The sequence below is a fragment of the Erpetoichthys calabaricus genome, chromosome 2, assembly GCF_900747795.2.
Source record: "Erpetoichthys calabaricus chromosome 2, fErpCal1.3, whole genome shotgun sequence".
NCBI lineage: Eukaryota > Metazoa > Chordata > Cladistia > Polypteriformes > Polypteridae > Erpetoichthys > Erpetoichthys calabaricus.
The window spans coordinates 230,046,519-230,070,204 of record NC_041395.2 but is presented as its reverse complement, the minus strand read 5'-3'; the positions used below and the strand labels follow the sequence as shown (position 1 = coordinate 230,070,204).

Below are 23,686 nucleotides of genomic sequence, written 5' to 3'. Positions count from 1 at the left end.
TTTGAATCACTTTATAACGGAGTTAAAATTGCTGTAGCGAGAAACTTTTAAGTGCCGGTCTTAGCTAACATTAAATAAAGCCGTGGACATCGCAACATCACACAAGAGAGCGGCTCACGTGAACTGACTGAACTTTGAGGCAAGATTGCTTTTCTCCTGTACAACTATACGTTGCATTCTCAAGAGTGTGCTTGCATGGCTTGGTCATATTACAACCGGAGTACTGAACTGACAACGTGGTATACAAACAGAACTATAACAATTGTAATAAACGAACAAAAAAACAGCGGACAACCCGTGGATTAAATAAAAAGGCTGCTTCCGTTGGCGAAGCAACGAAAAAGGAAGACCTTATATGGTGTTCGTTTATAAAACAGCGGAGAGGCTGTGTGAAGTCAGCTTCACAAAAAAACAGATCCTTAACAAACTAGGGGGCTTCGCTCGCCAACCCCTGGTGTTGGGAAATGACAAAGAGCGTGATGTATGAATGAGATATAGAATAGTGTGAAGGTGTAGATGATGCAAATAGAAAGCAAACAATAAAGTGTGTGGCATAGTGTAAAGGTTTATTGGAAAATTTCTTTGTACACGCCGTTTAAGTGTAAAAGGTAATTCCAGCTCAGAACTTGTAAGGTCAATGAAGATGATCATTGTCGTGATCAGAGTCAAGTTTGGCAGAGCTTAGAAAGAGTTGTCTCTCTCCAGGAAGTAATGCAATGACTTGGGTATTTATGTTTTCCACATTAATATTTTTTGGACATAATATAGTGCGTTGTGTTAAAAGGGGCATTTGGTCTAATGAGATTGCTTCTCTGTAACTAAGTCGTCGCAGATAAAGGCTTGAGGAATTGTAATAATATCTGGGTGAAGTCTATCTGTATTGGTGAGTGTACCATCTCCCAGTTGTAATAACCAATTGTTATGATCTGGATCTGGACATCGCATGTTTTGTACTAACTAACTTTTGAAAGCAATGCCAATTGTCTGCGTATTTTAAGGAGCACTGAACAATAGCTGAGCGCATGGCATGTGGGACAATAGCTAAGCACTGTCTAAAATCTCCTCCTAATAAAAGTACCTTTCCTCCAAAGGGAATATTATTATTCATCAACGTTTGTAGAAGTTTATGAATGGTGTTGAGTAAGTGACTGGATGACATTGTACATTCATCAATAATTAACAGTTTTGCAAGACGGATGTCACGTGCAGTGCTACTGTTTATGTTCATAGTGGATAGCGATTTGTAGGATCTAATGCAGTTCATAAAGTTTTTACTTTCAGGTACATCGTTGGTTAGAAGGTTCTGTGGATATTCAGGATATGAATGTAAAGGAGGCAGTCTAATTTGACCCATTTGAGAACAACGTGTAAATTCATTACTTGTATTGCTAGTTGTTTCTTCAGGGAAGTTAAGTGAATGACAATGATTGCAAATGAAATTCATTAATCCCAATGAATTTTCCTGAATAGTGGACTCATTATTGAACGCGTTGTCAGCTAACGCAAGCGTTTAGCAGGTGTCTGTCGTTGATGTCCGTGACGTGTATGTTTTGCTTGTGCCGTTTGAGAGGCGCGTCGTTGTATGTCCAGTATTTGGGACGTGTTGTTTTGGAGCTGTAATCGATTTGCCTGTGCTGTGTCAGAAGCCTGTTGTAGTTTACGGCATGCATTGTTTGTATTGAGCCTTGCCCGTTTTTGTATGTCGGTCAGTTGAGCTTTCTCTTTTTGGAGCCTTGCCTGCTTGTTTTCCGGCATTTGAGATGCGCGTTGTAGACGTCTGCGTTTATTTATTTTGTCCCCTCGCTGCCGTTTCTGTATGTCTGAGACGGGAGGTGTTTCGTTTTGAAGCCGTGCCTGTTTCGATGCAGCACTGAGACGCGCCCTGCATGCGTCTACGTTCAGTGTGTCTGTCCATTTGGGTTCGTTTCTGTAACTGTGTTAGTTGAGCTTTGCGTTTTTGGAGCCGAGACATTTTTTCTTCTAGAAATATGGATAAGTAATAAGGAGGATCGCACTCACTGTTAATATGGAGCCTTTTCTGCGGTTGAACGGTTAATAGTGCCTCATTGTAATGAGATCCACCTATGCTGCATAGTGTGAATTGTGTTTGGTCCCGTTATCAGAGCGGTATCGTTTTGTACCCGTGATCGTGAATTCATGACTTGTTTGTTCTTGAGCGTGAGAAATATGGATAAGTAATAAGGAGGATCGCACTCACTGTTAATATGGAGCCTTTTCTGCGGTTGAACGGTTAATAGTGCCTCATTGTAATGAGATCTACTTATGCTGCATAGTGTGAACGTGTTGAGATGACGTATGTTTAATACGGACGGTTCATTTAGAAATGGGGCTTTCTGTGTCATTTGTTATTTATGTTACTGTGGTCGTGGGTCTGAATTGTCGTTTTTGTGTACGTTTCGTGTGCTATGTCCGTAGTTTGTCCCGTTTCGTGTCCAATGGGCTTTGTGTGGTGCTCGCGGCTTCTTTTTTTTTGTGTGCTAGGGGCTTGTTGAATCCTCCTCTTTGTGTGTGTCCCGTTTCGTGTGCAATGGGTTTCGTGCTCCTTTTTTCTGTGGTCTGACTCCTTTTTTCTGTGCGCGACGCCTCATTTCTTATTTTACGTTGCATTCCATCCGGTTCCCGTTGCTTGCGGGGGGGGGGGGGGGGGGGGGGGGGGGGGGGGGGGGGGGGGGGGGATTTGTGGGGCGCCTGTGCAGTACGTCTTTTGCGTTCACGGCCCATTGGCGGATGTCCCTGCGTCCATCCGGTTTAGCATTCTCAGTTAGTAATGTGGATTGTTATTGGTATATTTTCCCTCAATTTAAAAAGGTTTTCTTCTTAATAAAAATTTAAAAGCCGTACTTCGCCGGTGCGAAGCGTGGGGATTTCAGCAATTGACGCATACAGATATATTCATGAGTGCAGGTACTATGGAAACAGAGCACCGTGTAAACCTAAAGTTTAAATTAAGTTCATAGACCTACAAAAGGTTGCCATTGATTTGAGGCAAGATTGCTTTTCTCCTGTACAACTATATGTTGCATTCTCCGCCGCAGCTACTGCTCTTGACTGGATGGGGCAGAGGGGGGCATTTCACTGCTTGCTCACCACACCGCATTGCAGTGTCCTTTGAACAGCTGCCCTGTTCGTTCTCGGTGGGTGGCTGGTGATGCTGCAAGCGGTGACCTGGTTGTGGCTGAGCAGAGGCCGTTGATGGTGAATGGAGCGGCGGGGGGCAGCATTGTAGTGTGCCTCGGGTGGCTGCCTGTTGAATGTGGGGGCGGTGGTGGGTGATTCACTACTCGCCTTTGGCCATGCCCTGTTCACTCTCGGTGGGCTGACGCTGCAGTCAGCATACTGTATGCAAGTGGAGGTGACAGTGTGGTGGGCGGGTAGTGAACCGCCCCTCGCTGCCCCCCATTCATTCTCAATAGCAAGCCTGCTTGCACTGTTACGTACATAACAGGAAGTTGTCTCTCATTCAGTACACCAGACGTGCTGACAAGGGGTGACTTCCTGCTGTGATAGCGTGTACAGTGCTGTGCTGAAGAGCTCATGTTAACCTTTTGTCTTCACCCTTCAACAATGTCTCTGAAACACAAATCTGATGCAAGTGCTTCTGATACAGTAAAAAAGAGAAAAACCATCACCATGGAAAATAAAGTAAAAATAAAAAGGCCAGAAAGAGTTGAAACTCCATCATTCATTGGCAGAGAACTTGGTTACAGTCGGTCAACAATAGCATTTATTAAAATAATGTACCTGTTCCGACAAAAATACAAATTCAAGAACAAACCTACAGTCCCTATCTCATTTGTAACTCGGGGACTGCCTGTATATGTATTGTTAGATTAACATATGTAGCTAAGAGACTGAACATTTAATTGACAAAAAGTTCTCTCTGTCCTGGCTGGCTAAGGTGGCAGTTTTGGGGGTATTCTGCCCTGGTTTGGAAGCAACTTTCAGCTGGTGCATGAGCACACAAAATAATCCACAGTTTCCTTTAGCCTGGTTTATATTAGCTTATATAAGTGTGTCATGGTTTCTGCCTTGCTGCTTTGTCACTCCACCCTCCGAAAATAGATGAATGAGTATAGATGTGTATCCCTTTGTTAGTCTTGATTACTGGTACAAGTTGGATTGGTTTTAATGTCGGCTATTGAAGGGGGGCTCTAGTCAAATTTGTAAGGAACTAGGATTTTTAACGTGTTCTTTTGTTACTGCAATGAAAGCATTTCCAACAATCGGCACTCATTCTTGTGTTTGAATTTGTATTTTACTTTTTTGCTTGTACCACTACATCATTTTCGCATGGTTTTCATTTTTATTGCTATTAGATACATAAAAAACTTCACAATAACATCATTTATTTTTTCTAGCACACAAGTGGTCAGGCTCAATCAAAATATTAATAATGCCAGCTTTTTGTAATTGGTATGCTATTAGAAAAGTTAGCATTTTCATAATTACTACCAATTTATTCTGTTTAAATACATTTGTTTTAAATTTGGTAAAAGACTACAGAGTTACCATGTTTATGGGAATTCAGTAACTTTTGTATCTGCACTGCACATGTTTTGTTGTCTCTTACAAATCACTGACAAGGGTTCAACAGTCTTTGAGCCCATTATGCATATTGTCAGTCTTTTGAAGCAATACTGAGAACTAATTAATATTTTTATTAAACTTTGTATGTATACTGTATGAGGCAAAACTGGCAGACATGAGAGAATCATGTCTCAGGAAGAATATTTTAAAATTAATGGCATTAGTGGTTCACAGACGATTACGTTTATACAAGTCCAGAGAGCCTGGCTTTTACATTCTTCCAATTCTGGCAAATTATCAATAATTTCACATGTTTGTTATAATAGGAACCAATCTGTAAACACAGCATTCCCAAGTACCCAGTGCTTGTAGTGCATTTATGTTTAAGTAATAATTCAGATTGGAATAATATTTGTTAGATAGCCACTTATAAATTAATTACAGGTTGTAATATAGTGCATAGCATTTTACATTAGGAAACAAACAAAACATGAGTGAATTTATTCTCATTTTGTCATGCTTGTAATTTTGACCGGCTGTGCTGTAAGTATGTAATACAGCCTTACCAAATCCTTGTTTTTCTGACCTTAATATTAAGTGTATATTATTAAATGTATAGCTTGTTACATGTTTTTAACAGATTTCCACAAACATGTTTATAAATGTTCTTTATATAAAATGAAGAGTTTTTCTTGGCATATGTCTTTTGCAGTTAAAGTAATCAGAGTCTGTCTTTGCATAGCCTCATCTATAAGTATGTGGTTTTATGCAATACAGTGATGTTTCTTTTGGAGGAAAATCATAATGGAAGCTGCTGCTGTTTCCTTTTTTGTGATAAATGACATCTTATGTTTTTAGGCTATGAATAGGAGACTTAGAGTTTTCATGTTTTTTTTATTTATGTGTTGTACATTTCTAAGAGACTTACTATGAAATGTACATTATATAACTTTTCTATTGTGATTTTATTGTATTTCTTAATCCAGGCATTTCTTTGCTTTTTACTTTTGCTGTTTTTCTTTATGATGCAATTATTAAGAAACTTAATAGAGCCAATACACAAACATTTGGTAATTATATGTGTAGATGGATGTAAACGTAATTCCAGATTGATTTTTGTGACTTTCATACCCTATTTTACTTTTAAAGAAAAAATATAATGCCATCTCTTAAATATTGTTCAAGTGGTTTATTCTCGTTTCCTACTTTTTTGTATACATTTTTATTTGGAATCTAAGCAGACAAATTTCAGAAGTCTAAAGTGAGGTACACAGAAGGAAAACCTTTCTAACCACAGTTGAGTGAAGTTTCCGTAATTTCTGTGTGAAATTAGTAAATATGGTTGTACATCTTTAGAGAATTTAAACATCAACTGTTTTTCTTTCTAACTTGTGCTTCAGGGTTACAAAAAATCACTTTGTAGATCATTGTTACTCAAATACTGGGTTTTCAGATGTTATACTCTTGTATTAATCTTCATCTTTCATTTAGTTAAAGAATGCATTGAAAACCTAAGCTGTGAAGATGATGCAAGTCTAGTTGCTGCTTTATGGGGTGCAGAAAGATGTTTGCGTGTCCTAGAAAGTGTAAGTACTAGATTGACTGTATTAAATATTGGCATTTATTGACAATCAACTATATATAATCTAGTATTTGCATAAAGATGGTTCTTATGGTATAGTAACTTTAGGTAATGTTTCTGACATGCATAAGCAGTGTGAAACTGAAAGAATGTTGTTTTTACGTTTAATATAATACAAGTTCAGTAGTGTTTTTTTTTTCTTCTTTCAGTCAACTGTATATTTTCTGATCATAAGCTTCCACATATTTGAGAAGTTTGCAGTGTTGAGATTTGGGGGACAACCCAAAAATAAAGATATTCTAAAACTTAATTTACATTTGCATTATGCATCCCTTTATCTATCTTATCTAGTTCACTGACAATGCCTTAAAAAGTACTGCTGAGCACATGTTTCTGGTTTCAAGCCCTCTACATTTTTTAGCCATGTCATCTTTTTAATATCTTGCCATTTTAAACATTTATATTGAAAGTTTTCAGACCTGGGATTACATTTTCTGAAATGTGCTGCTTGTTTCATAGTTCACAAATACTTTTTTCAGTCAAAGAAAACATAGTTTACTGGATTTATTAACAGGAATGACAACATTTTTGTGCCATTCAGTTTTCCAACACATTGTATATTTGCTTTCTGGATGTTTTGGTTATGTTACATTTCTTTCTTAGCTTACTGATAGTCTTAGATTATAGTCACTTTTGTGACTAAAAATGTTTTGGGTTTTTTTTGGTCTTTTTACAACATTGACATAATGTTACATTGTGTTCTGATGGAAAAACAAGTGATATTTTCAGCACCATTAGCTGTATCTTTCTTTCTCCATAATTTTCTCTTTCCATCAGGTGAGTCTTCATCTTTTCTGTCCTAAGATGTTTTTCTGATACTGTGCAGATTTTTTTGATTTACAATTTAGAAAACTGTAACCCAGTCAGGACTCTAGACAAAAATTCACCTCAAGGAGCCAGTGGCTACATTTTGAAGTTTAGTTGTCCACTGTTTATTTTGTAAGCAGCAAACAGGTGGCAATGCTCCAGCTAGGGAAATAAGTATCCCTTCCAGTGGATAGGACAAACAGGCACAGTGAAAAACAAATTGACAATAGATTCTTTTTAAATAGGTTTAGCACAGTGTTAGCTCTCCATTGTTCATTTTGTAAACCAGAGAGCATTTCAATGATAAATGCTCAGCTGTGGAAATGAGTGTCCTCTCTAGTGGATGAGATGGGAAGAGACACTAAATATGATATTTATATAGAAGACTGTCTACAGTCTTTTAAAATACATTTTGAGTAATTTTAGTTGTAGTGCTCATTTTGTAAGCAGGTTTAATTTTAACCTGCCATTATCAGCCGTGCATATAATATACTTAAAAACAAATTTTATAGGGTAATGACATTTGTGAAAATGCGATCCTCCCCAATTTAAAGGGGTGAACATGAATGGCACGGGAATTTATTTTTTTATGATAGAACTTAAACAGTTCATTCAGTTTTAATCACTCATATGACACGGGTGAAATTTGACATCTACATCTTAGCCTTTCCCATGGAAATGTTTTTTTCTTCCTTTTTTCACCAGAAATAAAACTACCTGAGTAATTATTTAATAGTAAGGCACCACATATGGCATGAAAGTAGATTAGTATGTTTATTTTAATGATTTGTCTTTTAATTGTGTTTGTACAGAGTCCTTTTTGTGTCAACGATTGAATTATTAATTATAATTATTACTATTTATATTTTACTAAATGTTTTTCCATGTTTCTTTGAGCTCTTGTTGAAGAATTTATTAACAGAACATATAGTGCACACACCAAAATGACTTCAAGTAAGAATGAATTAAAGTGGCATTTATCAATACCATTTTAACAAAGTTTACTGTCCACCACTTATCAAAGAGTATCGCAGTAAAATGGCAATAACATGCAATATACCTGCAACATTTAAACGCAGACTTCATGACATCACTGTGTGTGAGAAAACAGTGGGCAGGCAGTTTGCACAGAGCATGCATTAAATCAAAAGGGAAATGGCACGCAAAGATGCAAGAACACTAGGAGATCGCACGGCATATACATTCGCCATCCTGCACATTCCCTAGCTTGTGTCACTATCACCATCCATATTGAAAATAATACATTTTATTTAAATAGCGCCTTTCCCATGCTCAAGGCACTTCAGACTCTTAGAAAAAACATGAGGTGTATGTAACATTGGATACAAATATTTTCCTGAATAGAACAATGAAACAGATAACAAAGCATTAAATAGAATAAAGGACAATAAACCAGAGTAAAATGCTAAATTCAATACTAAAAGAAAAACCTAACAAATAACCTAATTTGTGATATAACAGACACACAAATTATCCTGAGCACCTGGACAGAGAAACTGAAAGAAAGGGCAGAATGTTAAGTCTTCCTAAATAGATGAGTTTTAAGTTGTTTTTTAAAAGAATGATTGGAGTCAGCTGATCTAATTAATTTCTGAATGTCATTCCAAAGTCTGGGTGCTATGGAGGTGAAGGCCCTGTCACCCATAGAGTGCAGGTTAGTGTGAGGCACAACAAGATTACCAGAATCAGAGGACCTTAGTAGGCTAACAGAAGCATAGTGATTTAGAAGGTCACTGATGTAGTCCAGTGCAAGGCCATTTAAAGCTTTGTAGGTTATTACAGTGATCCCTCGCTATATCGCGCTTCGCCTTTCGCGGCTTCACTCCATCGCGGATTTTATATGTAAGCATATTTAAATATATATCGCGGATTTTTCGCTGCTTCGCGGGTTTCTGCGGACAATGGGTCTTTTAATTTCTGGTACATGCTTCCTCAGTTGGTTTGCCCAGTTGATTTCATACAAGGGACGCTATTGGCAGATGGCTGAGAAGCTACCCAACTTACTTTCTCTCTCTCTCTCTCTTGCGCTGACGTAGGGGGGTGTGAGCAGGGGGGCTGTGTGCAGCTGCTTCCTGAAGGACGTGCTGCACGGAGCTTCGCATACTTAAAAGCTCAAAGGGCACGTATTGATTTTTTATCTCTCTCTCTATCTCTCTCTAACTCTCTCTCTGCTCCTGACAGAGGGGGGTGTGAGCTGCCGCCTTCAACAGCTTTGTACCGGCGGTGCTTCGCATACTTAAAAGCCCTATTGATTTTTTTTTTGACTGCTTGCTTTGCACTCCTTTGAAAAGGAAGATATGTTTGCATTCTTTTAATTGTGAGACAGAACTGTCATCTCTGTCTTGTCATGGAGCACAGTTTAAACTTTTGAAAAAGAGACAAATGTTTGTTTGCAGTGTTTGAATAACGTTCCTGTCTCTCTACAACCTCCTGTGTTTCTGCGCAAATCTGTGACCCAAGCATGACAATATAAAAATAACCATATAAACATATGGTTTCTACTTCGCGGATTTTCCTATTTCGCGGGTGGCTCTGGAACGCAACCCCCGCGATGGAGGAGGGATTACTGTAATAGAATTTTATATTCAATCCTGTAAGACACAGTGAGCCAGTGAAGGCGAAGCAGGATGGGTGTGATGTGCTCACTGTTGCTGGTTCTTATATGGACTCTTGCCGCAGAGTTTTGAATCAACTGGAGCTGTGATATAAGATTAGAAGGGGCACCTGCCAGCAGCGAGTTACAGTAATTGATGTGGGATGTGATAAAAGCTTGGACAAGTTTCTCAGTATTAGAAAAGGAGAGGAATGAGCGAACACGGAATATGTTAGAGGTGAAAGTAAGATAGTTTCTTAATGTGGTTTATGTGGGCCTAGTAAGAAAGGGAGGAATCAAAAATGACACCAAGGTTCCTTGCATCAGAAGAAGGTCTGATGAGATCACTGTCAAGAGTGACTGAGAAGGAGCTCATTTTCGTAAGTAGCGCTTTAGTGCCAATTTGCAGGAGTTCAGTTTTGTTGCAATTTAATTTTAAAGAGTTCTCCACCATCCAGGTTTAAATTTTACTGAGGCAAGTTGTGAGCTGAGAAAACTCTGATGAAGTTGCACTTTTGACATTGAAATAGAGTTGAGTGTCATCCGCATAAAAATGATAACCCAGTCCGTAGCTATGAATAATATGGCCAAGGGGAAACATAAATACAGAAGAGAAGAGGGCCGAGGACAGAGCCCTGAGGAACTCCTTGTGTGACTGGTGCTGAGCTGTATCTGCTGTTGCCAAGACTAACAAACTCTTGCCTATCAGTCAGATAGGTCTTGAAGCACTGGAGGGCAGTGCCAGAGATACCCAGCTTGTTTTCCATTCTGGACAGTAAAATGTCATGTCTGACAGTGTCAAATGCTGCACTGAGGTCTAACAGAATTAATATGCTGGTTTGTTCAGAGTCTGCTGCCATAAGCAAATCATTGGTTACCCAAAGAAGAGCAGTTTCACAGCTGTGTTGCGCCCTGAAAGAAGACTGAAAGGGTTCCATCAAATTATTAGGGGTTAAGTAATTGGTGAGCTGGGAGACTATTACACACTCAAGAACTTTTAACAGAAAAGGTAAGTGGGAAATTGGCCAAAAATTAAGATAGTCACCATCAAGACCAGACTTTTTTAACATTGGGGTTACAGAAGCAATTTTAAAAGTGGCCGGCACAAACCCAGTGTCGAGGAATGTATTGATTGTTGTCGTAACAGTCGGAATTATGGCATGAAGGCAGGATTTAAGAATTGTGGTGGGAATGGGGTCCAGTACACAAGTAGTTGGCCTCATCTTACAAAGCAGGTCATTAACAAATGCCGATGTGACTGGTGAAAATTTAGAAAAGGAGCTGGATGGAGTCAGAAGACAGGGAAGGATATAAATGGATGATGGATTTATGTTAGTTGAATTATTTAGATCTTTAATTTTATTGCAGAAAAAGTGGAGGAATTTTTCACAGACTTCAGTAGAGGAGGTAATTGGGCCAGATGCAGTTTGAAGTAATTTATTAACTACAGGGAACAGACCCCTTTGGTTATCATGGCCACTTTCTATTATTCTGCGATAATGTGTGTTCTTGGCTGCAGTTCATGCATCCCCGTAAGCCCTTTGATGGTCAGAGAAAGCCTGGATGTGAACAGTGAGGCCAGTCTTACGTGACATTCTCTCAAAGCGTCAGCCAGTTGCTCTCATAGATTGTAGCTGTGAATTATACCATCGAGCTGAATGCTTAAAGGAAACCTCCTTATGTTTTAAAGGCGTTGTTTTATCGAATGCTGAATGAAGGGCTGAGTTATAGTGGTCAACAAGACTATCTAGTGTTGATGGAATAGGTGAAGACAGAAATGGATCCACAAAGAACAGAGGGACAGATATTTTAAGGTTTGGGAAAGAAATTAGATTTTTACAGGTAAGATGAGGGAGAGGCAATGAGACAGTGAAAAGCACTGCTTTATGGTCAGAGTCCCAAATCACTGCTACAGTGCATCCAGAAAGTATTCACAGCGCATCACTTTTTCCACCTTTTGTTATGTTACAGCCTTATTCCAAAATGGATTAAATTCATTTTTTTCCTCAGAATTCTGCACACAACACCCCATAATGACAACGTGAAAAAAAGTTTACTTGAGGTTTTTGCAAATTTATTAAAAATAAAAAAACTGAGAAATCACATGTACATAAGTATTCACAGCCTTTGCTCAATACTTTGTCGATGCACCTTTGGCAGCAATTACAGCCTCAAGTCTTGAATATGATGCCACAAGCTTGACACACCTATCCTTGGCCAGTTTCGCCCATTCTTCTTTGCAGCACCTCTCAAGCTCCATCAGGTTGGATGGAAAGCGTCGGTGCACAGCCATTTTAAGATCTCTCCAGAGATGTTCAATCAGATTCAAGTCTGGGCTCTGGCTGGGCCACTCAAGGACATTCACAGAGTTGTCCTGAAGCTACTCCTTTAATATCTTGGCTGTGTGCTTAGGGTCGTTGTCCTGCTGAAAGATGAACCGTCGCCCCAGTCTGAGGTCAAGAGCGCTCTGGAGCAGGTTTTCATCCAAGATGTGTCTGTACGTTGCTGCAGTCATCTTTCCCTTTATCCTGACTAGTCTCCCAGTTCCTGCCACTGAAAAACATCCCCACAGCTTGATGCTGCCACCACCATGCTTCACTGTAGGGATGGTGCCAGGTTTCCTCCAAACGTGACGCCTGGCATTCACACCAAAGAGTTCAGTCTTTGTCTCATCAGACCAGAGAATTTTCTTTCTCATGGTTTGAGAGTCCTTCAGGTGCCTTTTGGCAAACTCCAGGCGGGCTGCCATGTGCCTTTTACTAAGGAGTGGCTTCCGTCTGGCCACTCTACCATACAGGCCTGATTGTTGGATTGCTGCAGAGATGGTTGTCCTTCTGGAAGGTTCTCCTCTCTCCACAGAGGACCTCTGGAGCTCTGACAGAGTGACCATTGGGTTCTTGGTCACCTCCCTGACTAAGGCCCTTCTCCCCCGATCGCTCAGTTTAGATGGCCGTCCAGCTCTAGGAAGAGTCCTGGTGGTTTCAAACTTCTTCCACTTACGGATGATGGAGGCCACTGTGCTCATTGGGACCTTCAAAGCAGCAGAAATTTTTCTGTAACCTTCCCCAGATATGTGCCTCGAGACAATCCTGTCTCACAGGTCTACAGACAATTCCTTTGACTTCATGCTTGGTTTGTGCTCTGACATGAACTGTCAACTGTGGGACCTTATATAGACAGGTGTGTGCCTTTCCAAATCATGTCCAGTCAACTGAATTTACCACAGGTGGACTCCAATTAAGCTGCAGAAACATCTCAAGGATGATCAGGGGAAACAGGATGCACCTGAGCTCAATTTCGAGCTTCACGGCAAAGACTGTGAATACTTGTGTACATGTGCTTTGTCAATTTTTTTATTTTTAATAAATTTGCAAAAACCTCAAGTAAACTTTTTTCACGTTGTCATTATGGGGTGTTGTGTGTAGAATTCTGAGGAAAAAAATGAATTTAATCCATTTTGGAATAAGGCTGTAACATAACAAAATGTGGAAAAAGTGATGCGCTGTGAATACTTTCCGGATGCACTGTATAGTGTTGCCGACAGATAATCCAGATCTGCAGATCAGGTCCAGTATATGACCACCAGAGTGGGTGAGAAAATCAACCTGCTGCACCATGTCAGAACAGTCCAGTAAGGATAGAAATTCATTTCTCAGTTTACAGGTAGTAATGTCAATATAGATGTTGAAATCGCCAGGAAGAATGACTCTCTGGGAAAGGGAACTTAAGTGGGTTAATAATTCAGTCAGATCAGATAAAAAAAGACGCATTGTATTTTGGGGATGGTAGACAACAATAAGTGAGACAGGACTGGATTTTGTAATTAGCTTAAGAGCCAGACACTCTAAAGACAATGGACCGTCAATGGGGATTCTTTTGATGTTTAACTTCGATCTAGCAATTACTGCGACTCCTCCGCCTTGTCTTGAGCAATATTAGCCGATGTGGGTTTGTTGTACACAGATCCATGACCAGAGTTTGTTTTAACATATTGCAGATTTGGCACACTGACACTCCCATTTCCAAAGCCATGAGTAGGATGGCATATTCCAGAGCAAATGCTGCCAATGAACTTTTCATTCGCAGCCTGGCTGTGGCAGCGACCTGACCCGCGATGTAAATATTTCGGGCGCCGCACAATACCATTGTCTTTTAGGACATTCCAGTCTGACCATTTGCTCTGGACAAACTGTTTAATATGAAGGACTTTGTCGTAAAAGTATTTTAGCGTAATAAATAGATAGATCTTTATTGTCAGTCACTTTTACAAAGGAACAACGAAACTGAAGGTGCAGTCGACTCAGTGTGAGGCATAAGAGTTAAAAAGACAATAAGAGAGAAAATAATAACAAACCGAATAGTAATAAAAGTACTTTACAAAATATACAAATTGCATTTGTTATATGTACAAATTGCACTGGTTGACTTAAGGTCTATATTGCACATTGGGAGAATGATATTCAGCAGTTTTATTCTGAGTTCAGGGCCATTATTGCTTTTGGATAAAAGCTGTTTTTAAGAGAGTTTGTCCTGGTTTTCATTGCTCTGTATCTCTTTCCCGATGGCAAAAGCTGGAAGAGGCAGTGACTGGGATGTGATGAATCCTGTGAAATGTCTATTGCTTTTTTGCGGCATCAGGAGGTGTAGATTTGTTCCAGAGTGGGGAGGGTACAACCAGTTGTTCTCTCAGCTGTCCTGACGACTCTGTGAAGCACTTTACTTTCTGAGGAAGTACAGCTGCCATACCACACACACAGCCCGTATGTGAGCACACTCTCAATGGAACAGTGATGAAAGGCAAGTAGAGAGCAATACTTATCTGATAGTAGCAGAGAAGCAGCACAGCACAGTGGAGAAGGTGAGACGGGAGGATGGGGTGGCACAGATGAGTGGCAAGTAGCAGAAAAAGCATAGTAGGAGATATTACAAAATGTACATGAAGATAAAAAAAAGCACGCCAGTTCCCCTCGGCATCTCAATTGATGCTTAGCATTGAGAGGTTGCTGATGCAGTTACTCTTTCAGTGCTTTAAGCAGCCCATTTTGCATGCCTGTTGTCAGAACTCTGCTGTTGAGGCACCCTGCTTCATGAATATTTTTGGCATGATTGTTGCATGTTTTGACTATACATACATTGTCATCTGATAAAACTAAGGTGTTTGCTCAGCTGTTTAACTATACCATTTGGTTAAAAATACAATAATTTTTCACATTTGAATAAAATTTTCAAACATTAATTGATTTAATTGGAAAAAAACTTTTTTCAGTGTTTATAAACTCTTCTGATATCTGTGAACTTTCCTTTACCTGATACAATTTTAACATTCTCCAATTCCTGTAATTCATAGGTATACTTCACCCAAAAAAAAATTTTTTTTAAATGTTGCTTACCCAGTGTAGTTTGTAGCTGTGACCAAGGAACAAAAATGTAACTTGTTTTCATGCAGGATGAGAGAGTACAGTTGAAATATATTCAGTGTGCTATGAGTTCAGGATGATGTTACCTATTTTTGGTAACGAGACTAACTTCCAGGTTTAGTTCTTTCAGTTTGTCTCAGAGCTGCAAACTAGCAGCGAACTAAGACTAAGTGTAGTTGCAGTGCATTTCTTGGAGTCTGCAAATTGGAACAGAGTTGCATACTAACTTATACTTAGCTAGTATGCAACCATTAACTGCCAGTACAGTGCAGGAAAGTATGGAATAAAGCCACTTCATGCCATGACCTTCAGTAAAAGACAGAGTAGGTGTCCTTAATTAAGAAATTGCTTGTCCACCTGTTTGGAAAGGGCCTCCAGGCTATATTTCTCCAGAGTATCCTGAAGGTATCTTTGTGTGTGTCTCCGAGATCTGATGTGAGATCACCCACAATATGTATAGAACTTGTTCTGTACTGTGAACTTGGTGTTGTGATGAGATATTCTTTATGAATACTGTCTAGCCTCTGAGTAGGCATTTTATACACTTTGGTTATTGTTAAATTAATTTGGTTATTAGGAAAAGCTGATCGCACGTTGAACATCAAGTACCATATATTCTGTATTATCTGCGTAATTTCTAAAATGAGCAACTAAGAGACAATTATTCTTCAGATATGATTATACTAATGTGTACCTCTCTTTCCTCATTACTTTCAATATAGGGATTTCATCGCCTTCTCATATGCTCAAATTTGAGAAATGCTTTAAAAAAAAAAAAAAACTGTTTCAGAGATATTTTTATTCCTCAATGTGGAGAACATTCAGACTTCCACAAAATTTTCTGCACCCAGGATTCAAATAAAACCGCACTAACCATTGTCCTTTTCAACTTCTGCAACGTCTACTATGTAACTAATTTGCAGCTATACACAATAGAAAGCGAGGCTTTCTTCAGTCTTTGAATCTCCTGGGTGCACCAGATTATATTAATTTATTAATTAATACCACTATAAAAATAATGTTAAATTATTTGCAGAAGATTCTGTTATATATTTTACCTGTTTATATATACAATTTAATATCGGTATTGCTATCAAGTCTTTTCTGCTATCTAGTATACTGTGAAATGTAAACATTACTATCTTCATCAAGCAGGTTAAAAAATACTCACCCTAGTTTAAGTGACCAGATTAAAGACTCACAAAATATTTATGAAGAGGGTAGATCTTCTGTTGTGTACATTTTCATGAAGTATTAAGCTAAAATGTTACTGCTGCCTACAGTTATATATTTTATGGTTTTATGTTATAGTGTGTTGTTGAATGTTTTTGAAAGGCACAGTTGATGTTTTTTGCTTTCTTTATTTTGTGACTTAAAGGGCTTTCCTGTGTATGTATGCCTTTAAATTTGAATGAAGGTGCCCAAACAATGAGGATTACTTTTAGAGAGGCAATATGTTCACCCAAGTGTTTCACAATTTATATTATCTCTCACAACGTACTGTTTTCAGTATGCCTAATGGATCAAATTTCATGTTGCTTATTTTTCTTTTAAACCCAGGTAACAGTTCACAATCCTGAAAACCAGAGCTACCTGATTGCCTACAAGGATTCACAGCTTATAATCTCATCTGCAAGGCAAGTAAACATGAAGCAAGTCTTGTATGCAACAAATTCAAGACATTAAAAAAAGGAAATTTGTACAGCTTTGTTAAATTCTTGTGGAACTTGTCTACCAATATAATATATTAACTTTAAAAGCATAATGGTGAAATTAAAGCTTCATTTTTACCTTTCATTTTCTCAAACTGATGTTGATAATTTTTTTTTTTAAATAAGCATTCTGTATTAAATGGTGTTTTTAATAACAGTGAATAAAATAAGCAAAGAAGTTTGCCATTTGTCATCCATTGAATGAAAAGTATTGAAGTATGTATTTTGTTCAGAAATATGCAAATATTTAAATGCCTGAATCAATTTATATAATGCTTTTTTTCCCAATATTCCTATAGTTTAATACAAGTTCATTACCATATTAAATACATTTATTATCCACCCTTAAACAGATAATGTAACAACAGCAGAGATTCAGTAAGAGGAAAGTCCCTCATTTTTCTGCTTTCACTGAGAAATCAGTTATGCATAGTGCTATTTAACAGGTTTTGATATAAAGACATCTTATCTAATAGAATTAATATAGGTCATAAACAGTCTGAACCAGCCTCTTTCTGTGCTTAACCTTACTTACCATCGGTTGCAGTGTCCGCATTCAAGAATGGGGGCAAAGTTAGGTCAGTGTACCACACTTGAAAATGCATTTTTCTTTTATCGTTTCAAGTAATTTAATTTTAAAGAACAAATAGTTATAAAAAAAATTAGAGACCTAATGTAATTTTATTTCTCACGCCAGAAGTGTTTTCCTCCTGCTACTCTCAAGCAAGTTTTCTAACATTTTAAGTTACATTTTATTGTTTATACTGTAGGTGACTATAGGACTATATTCCTTAAATAAAGAAATAATAGAGATTGCTTTTATTGTTGGCAGTTTTTGGACCAGAATTTAGTAAATCTTGCAAATCTAGATAATTTAAGGTGTATGTAATAAGTTAAGTATTTCATGGAGATTTACTCAAGCACATGAACATTTGATTGTTTTGTATTTAAAAAGAATGTTTAGTGTGGTTAATGTCTGTTTGTACAAGTGAAATTTAGTCAGTGTAGTTTATATTTATTTAAATGCTGTACAGTGATCCCTCGCTATATCGCGCTTCGCCTTTCGCGGCTTCACTCTATCGCGGATTTTATATGTAAGCATATTTAAATATATATCGCGGATTTTTTGCTGGTTCGCGGATTTCTGAGGACAATGGGTCTTTTAATTTCTGGTACATGCTTCCTCAGTTGGTTTGCCCAGTTGATTTCATACAAGGGACGCTATTGGCAGATGGCTGAGAAGCTACCCAACTTACTTTCTCTCTCTCTCTTGCGCTGACTTTCTCTGATCCTGACGTAGGGGGTGTGAGCAGGGGGGCTGTTCGCACACCTATATGATACGGACGCTCGTCTAAAAATGCTGAAAGATTATCTTTACGTTGCTACCTTCTGTGTGCAGCTGCTTCGTGAAGCGACATGCTGCACGGTGCTTCGCATACTTAAAAGCTCAAAGGGCACGTATTGATATTTGACTTTGTTTTTCTCTGTCTCTCTCTCTCTCTCCCTGCTCCTGACGGAGGGGGTGTGAGCTGCCGCCTTCAACAGCTTTGTACCGTGGTGCTTCGGATACTTAAAAGCCAAACAGCCCTATTGATTTGTTTGCTTTCCTCTCTGTTTCCTTTGAAGAGGAAGATATGTTTGCATTCTTTTAATTGTGAGACAGAACTGTCATCTCTGTCTTGTCATGGAGCACAGTTTAAACTTTTGAAAAAGAGACAAATGTTTGTTTGCAGTGTTTGAATAACGTTCCTGTCTCTCTACAACCTCCTGTGTTTCTGCGCAAATCTGTGACCCAAGCATGACAATATAAAAATAACCATATAAACATATGGTTTCTACTTCGCGGATTTTCTTATTTCGCGGGTGGCTCTGGAACGCAACCCCCGCGATGGAGGAGGGATTACTGTATACTGTTTATACTGAATACACTTATAACTAGACTGAAATGATTTAACAGACTTGACTGGACTTATTTAACTAGTATGTAATTTATTAGTGTTTTAAATTGATGTTCCTCAGCTGCTGGATTTTATACTTTTCCGACTATTCTAATGCTACTTTTACATTAACACACAAGCATTAATGATGCTTCATGGGAGGGTATTTCTTTGTACACTATTTCTCTATTGGTGTCTACATACATGGCCTGTTTGTATACTTTCGTTTGTGGAAGATATGAAGGAAACCAAGATTGTTAACATATGAAGGAAGCTGTAGCTGTAATACTTTTAAGTTTGATTAGTTTTTGAGTTAAGGGCATCTGTTTTAAAAAAAACAGCACCCATAATTAGCATTTTGAACCATCTGCGTCAAATTATAGATTGATTTCAGAGTTGTACACAATGGGAGCTAACTGAAAGAATATAAAGTTCTGAAGGTCTTGTTAGCTTCAGGAATCAAACATATGTTTTGAAACTTTTTGTTTTGATTAAATCTTTTTAGTTAGACTGTGATGTGAATAAATGTACATATTGGCAGTAGTAATAAGAAAACTTAATAGATCTTTGAACCTGTTTTATAGATGGATACAGTGGGGCAAAAAAGTATTTAGTCAGCCACCAATTGTGTAAGTTCTCCCACTTAAAAAGATGAGAGAGGCCTGTAATTTTCATCATTTTTGAAGAATTTATTTGCAAATTATGGTGGAAAAAAAGTATTTGGTCAATAACAAAAGCTCCTCTCAATACTTTGTTATATACCCTTTGTTGGCAATGACAGAGGTCAAACGTTTTCTGTAAGTCTTCACAAGGTTTTCACACACTGTTGCTGGTATTTTGGCCCATTCCTCCATGCAGATCTCCTCTAGAGCAGTGATGTTTTGGGGCTGTCGCTGGACAACACGGACTTTCAACTCCCTCCAAAGATTTTCTATGGGGTTGAGATCTGGAGACTGGCTAGGCCACTCTAGGACCTTGAAATGCTTCTTACGAAGCCACTCCTTCGTTACCCGGGCGGTGTGTTTGGGATCATTGTCATGCTGAAAGACCCAGCCACGTTTCATCTTCAATGCCCTTGCTGATGGAAGGAGGTTTTCACTCAAAATCTGATGATACATGGCCCCATTCATTCTTTCCTTTACACGGATCAGTTGTCCTGGTCCCTTTGCAGAAAACCAGCCCCAAAGCATGTTGTTTCCACCCCCATGCTTTACAGTAGGTATGGTGTTCTTTGGATGCAACTCAGCATTCTTTCTCCTCCAAACACGACGAGTAGAGTTTTTACCAAAAAGTTCTATTTTGGTTTCATCTGACCATATGACATTCTCCCAATCCTCTTCTGGATCATCCAAATGCTCTCAAGCAAACTTCAGACGGGCCTGCACATGTTCTGGCTTAAGCAGGGGGACACGTCTGGCACTGCAGGATTTGAGTCCCTGGCAGCGTAGTAGTGTGTTACTGATGGTAGCCTTTGTTACTTTGGTTTCAGCTCTCTGCAGGTCATTCTCTAGGTCCCCCGTGTGGTTCTGGGATTTTTGCTCACCGTTCTTGTGATCATTTTGACCCCACAGGGTGAGATCTTGTGCGGAGCTCCAGATCGAGGGAGATTATCAGTGGTCTTGTATGTCTTCCATTTTCTAATAATTGCTCCCACAGTTGATTTCTTCACACCAAGCTACTTACCTATTGCAGATTCAGTCTTCCCAGCCTGGTGCAGGTCTAAAATTTTGTTTCTGGTGTCCTTTGACAGCTCTTTGGTCTTGGCCATAGTGGAGTTTGGAGTGTGACTGTTTGAGGTTGTGGACAGGTGTCTTATATTGATAACGAGTTCAAACAGGTGCCATTAATACAGGTAACGAGTGGAGGACAGAGGAGCCTCTTACAGAAGAAGTTACAGGTCTGTGAGAGCCAGAAATCTTGCTTGTTTGTAGGTGACCAAATACTTATTTTCCACCATAATTTGCAAATAAATTCTTTAAAATCAGACTGTGATTTTCTGGATTTTTTTTCTCATTTTGTGTCTCATAGTTGAGGTATACCTATGATGAAAATTACAGGCCTCTCTCATCTTTTTAAGTGGGAGAACTTGCACAATTGGTGGCTGACTAAATACTTTTTTGCCCCACTGTATATAAACCAGCCTGTCAATGAATAATGTTTAGCGGGATAGGTTAACAGGACTGAGTAGGAAACTGTGTCCCAGAAAGTGTCCCAATATTAATACAATTCATATTTCACATGCTTGCAGTGGACTGGCGCCCTGCCCGGGGTTTGTTTCCTGCCTTGTGCCCTGTGTTGACTGGGATTGGCTCTGGCAGACCCCCGTGACCCTGTAGTTAGGATATAGCGGGTTGGATAATGGATGGATGGATATTTCACATGCTTTGTTCTCAATGTTTAATACCAATATTTTTTGTAATTATGCTGACAGTCACTGTGAACATGTGATTTATGAATGATTTGAAAAATCAGTCCATTAGCCAATCCAAAGGGCATCACCTACAGCAGTACCTTGTGAATGTACTAAATGCATTTTTCCATTCATCTTCACTGGTGCAAATTAGCTGTTTGGACTTCTCATGTCTTGTATTGTGAAAATGGGAGACTTGGAATAGGTTTTTTGCTTAAACTCCTAATAGTCGGTATATCTGTTGCAGGGAACAGTACAAAAGAAAATAATTATGAAGAAACGAGTTTAAAAAGGGTGAATTGTGGGAAGTTTTTAAAATATTGCATCGTATTAGTCTGGTGTATCTCTGTTAGTAAAATATTCCAGATTTTAGGTGTGTGAGAGGAAGAGGCCACTGTGCTACTTTTTATACTTGGCTTTTGGAATAATAAGCAAACTATAGTGAAAGGATCTAAGTTTACACCTTGAAATTTAACCCTTAAACTGCCACATACTTGGGGGTTATTGCACCCCTGTATGCCAAATACTTTTTTACTGCACTTTTTAAGTAAACGTTACAATTCACCAAGAAAAATAAATTTGAATGGAACACATTTTTTTTCCATGCAAAGAGCATCACAATTACTGCAACACTGCTCATTTCACACACTGCCAATAAACTGTAAAAAGTATTAAAAAAAAAAAAAAAGTACTTGAACAACATGTACAAGGTGCAACTGATGCCATTGATGAAATTCAGTAAATCACCGCGCCAACTGCGCTTGAACTGGCTGCACGCAAGCACACAGAGGTAAACGCTGATGCTTGCAGTCTAGTCCAGTGCAGAGGCTGAATCCCAGGGACAGTGATGCTGCAGGGGACGGCAGTGGTCATGAGCTGGCTGCTCAACAAATGTATAGCACTGACTGCTCAGCTCTGGCGTGCTGGCAAATTGCACTAGGAAGCGACTATAGCTGGTTGTGGTGTTCAGTGAATGTACGTCGCCGAATATACTGGGCTCCTGCATGCTGGCAAATTGCACTGGGACGCGACTATATCCGGTTGCAGTGTTCGATTAATGTATGTTGCCAAATATACTCGGCTCCGGCATGCTGGCAAATTGTACTGGGATCCGACTATAGCCAGTTCTGACGGTTTAAGGGTTAAGAGGACAGGTAGACCAAAATATTAGAAGGATCCATATCGTTGAGGGCCTCATATACAATTTAAGAGTATTTTAAAAATACTAAAGGATTCGGGTAACTATTACAACAATGAGATGTAATCAGATTTATTTTATTGATTAAGATACTTGCTGCACTTTGAATTAATTGCAGTTGATCTGTGTTATAGGTAGTCCTGTTTGAAGTGCATTTCAATAATCCTCTCTATGCATTAATTTATTCTTAAATTGAAAAAAGTATTGTCAGTAATATAATTAATTTGCAATTTAAAGTTTACATCTGATTCTGTAATATATAAATTCTTTACTTCTGACTAGATTTATTAGGGTCTTTTCTAAGACCCTGACTTTTTTCATTTCTATCAGCAACTGGTGATCAGTGAGAGAGAACAATACTTCATGAATAACTACTGCAGGATACTCAAAAGACACAAGTACAAAAACTGGTATTTTCAGTTTAAAATGTACAAGAAAATGTCTATACCATTCCATCTCTTTACTTGACAAAGTGTATTAAATCATGATTCATAGGGGCTACATTAGTTAACACTGTCAGTATTGACTTGCTTTTCACTCAGAATAAGAACTCTGTTTCTCTATTACTGTTAAGATTATTTATTTCAAACCTCTTGTTAGTTAAAGCCCTGATATTAAATAAAGCCATATTGAGGATCTTGGAAGAACATGGCTACACCGAAGTTTTAGCATAACTCAAAATGTCAGTTACTTAATTCAGATTTATACCAGTTTGTCTATACTTTTTAGCTACATGGATCATTATTATAGAGTCAATATAGTGGATCTCTTCAGGTTAAACCCGCTGTAAATTTCTTGTGTATTAGTAGTTCATCACTGCCATTAAGTGCAGTGCTGGGTAATTGTGATAACTGTTTTATCTTTAATATGTCTTCAGATTGGACCCTGGCAACAAATCTGTTCCAGTGTTTGCCATCACGTCTCAGTCTCTCCCAGAAAATATCCCAGTCGTCAATGTCAAATATCATTTACACTAGGGTGCAGCACTATCTTCCCAAAAGTCATATTCTTGGGCTCCTAGGATACTACAGTAATGTCTCTTTCAACCCCTTATGCACTAAGGGACTTTCAGCGTCATTGTGTGAATTTCTGATGTTTTGCTTATATAAGAAAGGAATTACAAATAGCTGGAAAGGAGTGTGTGTAACATTCCAAATTTTTAAATTAATGTATACAGTATAGCCATCACCCATAAAATAATTAATTTAATTCAATTAAAAAGCATAGATTCTTTAAAGTGAAATTTCTAACCAGATCAACCATGGAAAGGAAATGACACATCATATAAAAGTTGATTAAAGTATGTAGGATGATGGTTATAACTGGAGAAATTTTGAAATTGTAAGTTTTTTTTTTTAAAACAATTAAGGAATCTGTGTTTTAATTGAATTTTGGTTTATT

General features: G+C 38.4%; 1 protein-coding gene across 1 annotated transcript in view; it reads left to right on the top strand.

The window, feature by feature from the left end:
• waplb (WAPL cohesin release factor b) overlaps nt 1–23,686 on the top strand; it is a 266,382-nt gene that overhangs the window by 170,086 nt on the left and 72,610 nt on the right. The window contains exons 12-13 of the mRNA XM_051922842.1: nt 6,040–6,134; nt 16,589–16,665. Of these exons, the coding sequence (XP_051778802.1) occupies nt 6,040–6,134; nt 16,589–16,665 (172 nt within the window). The remainder of the gene's footprint in view (nt 1–6,039; nt 6,135–16,588; nt 16,666–23,686) is intronic.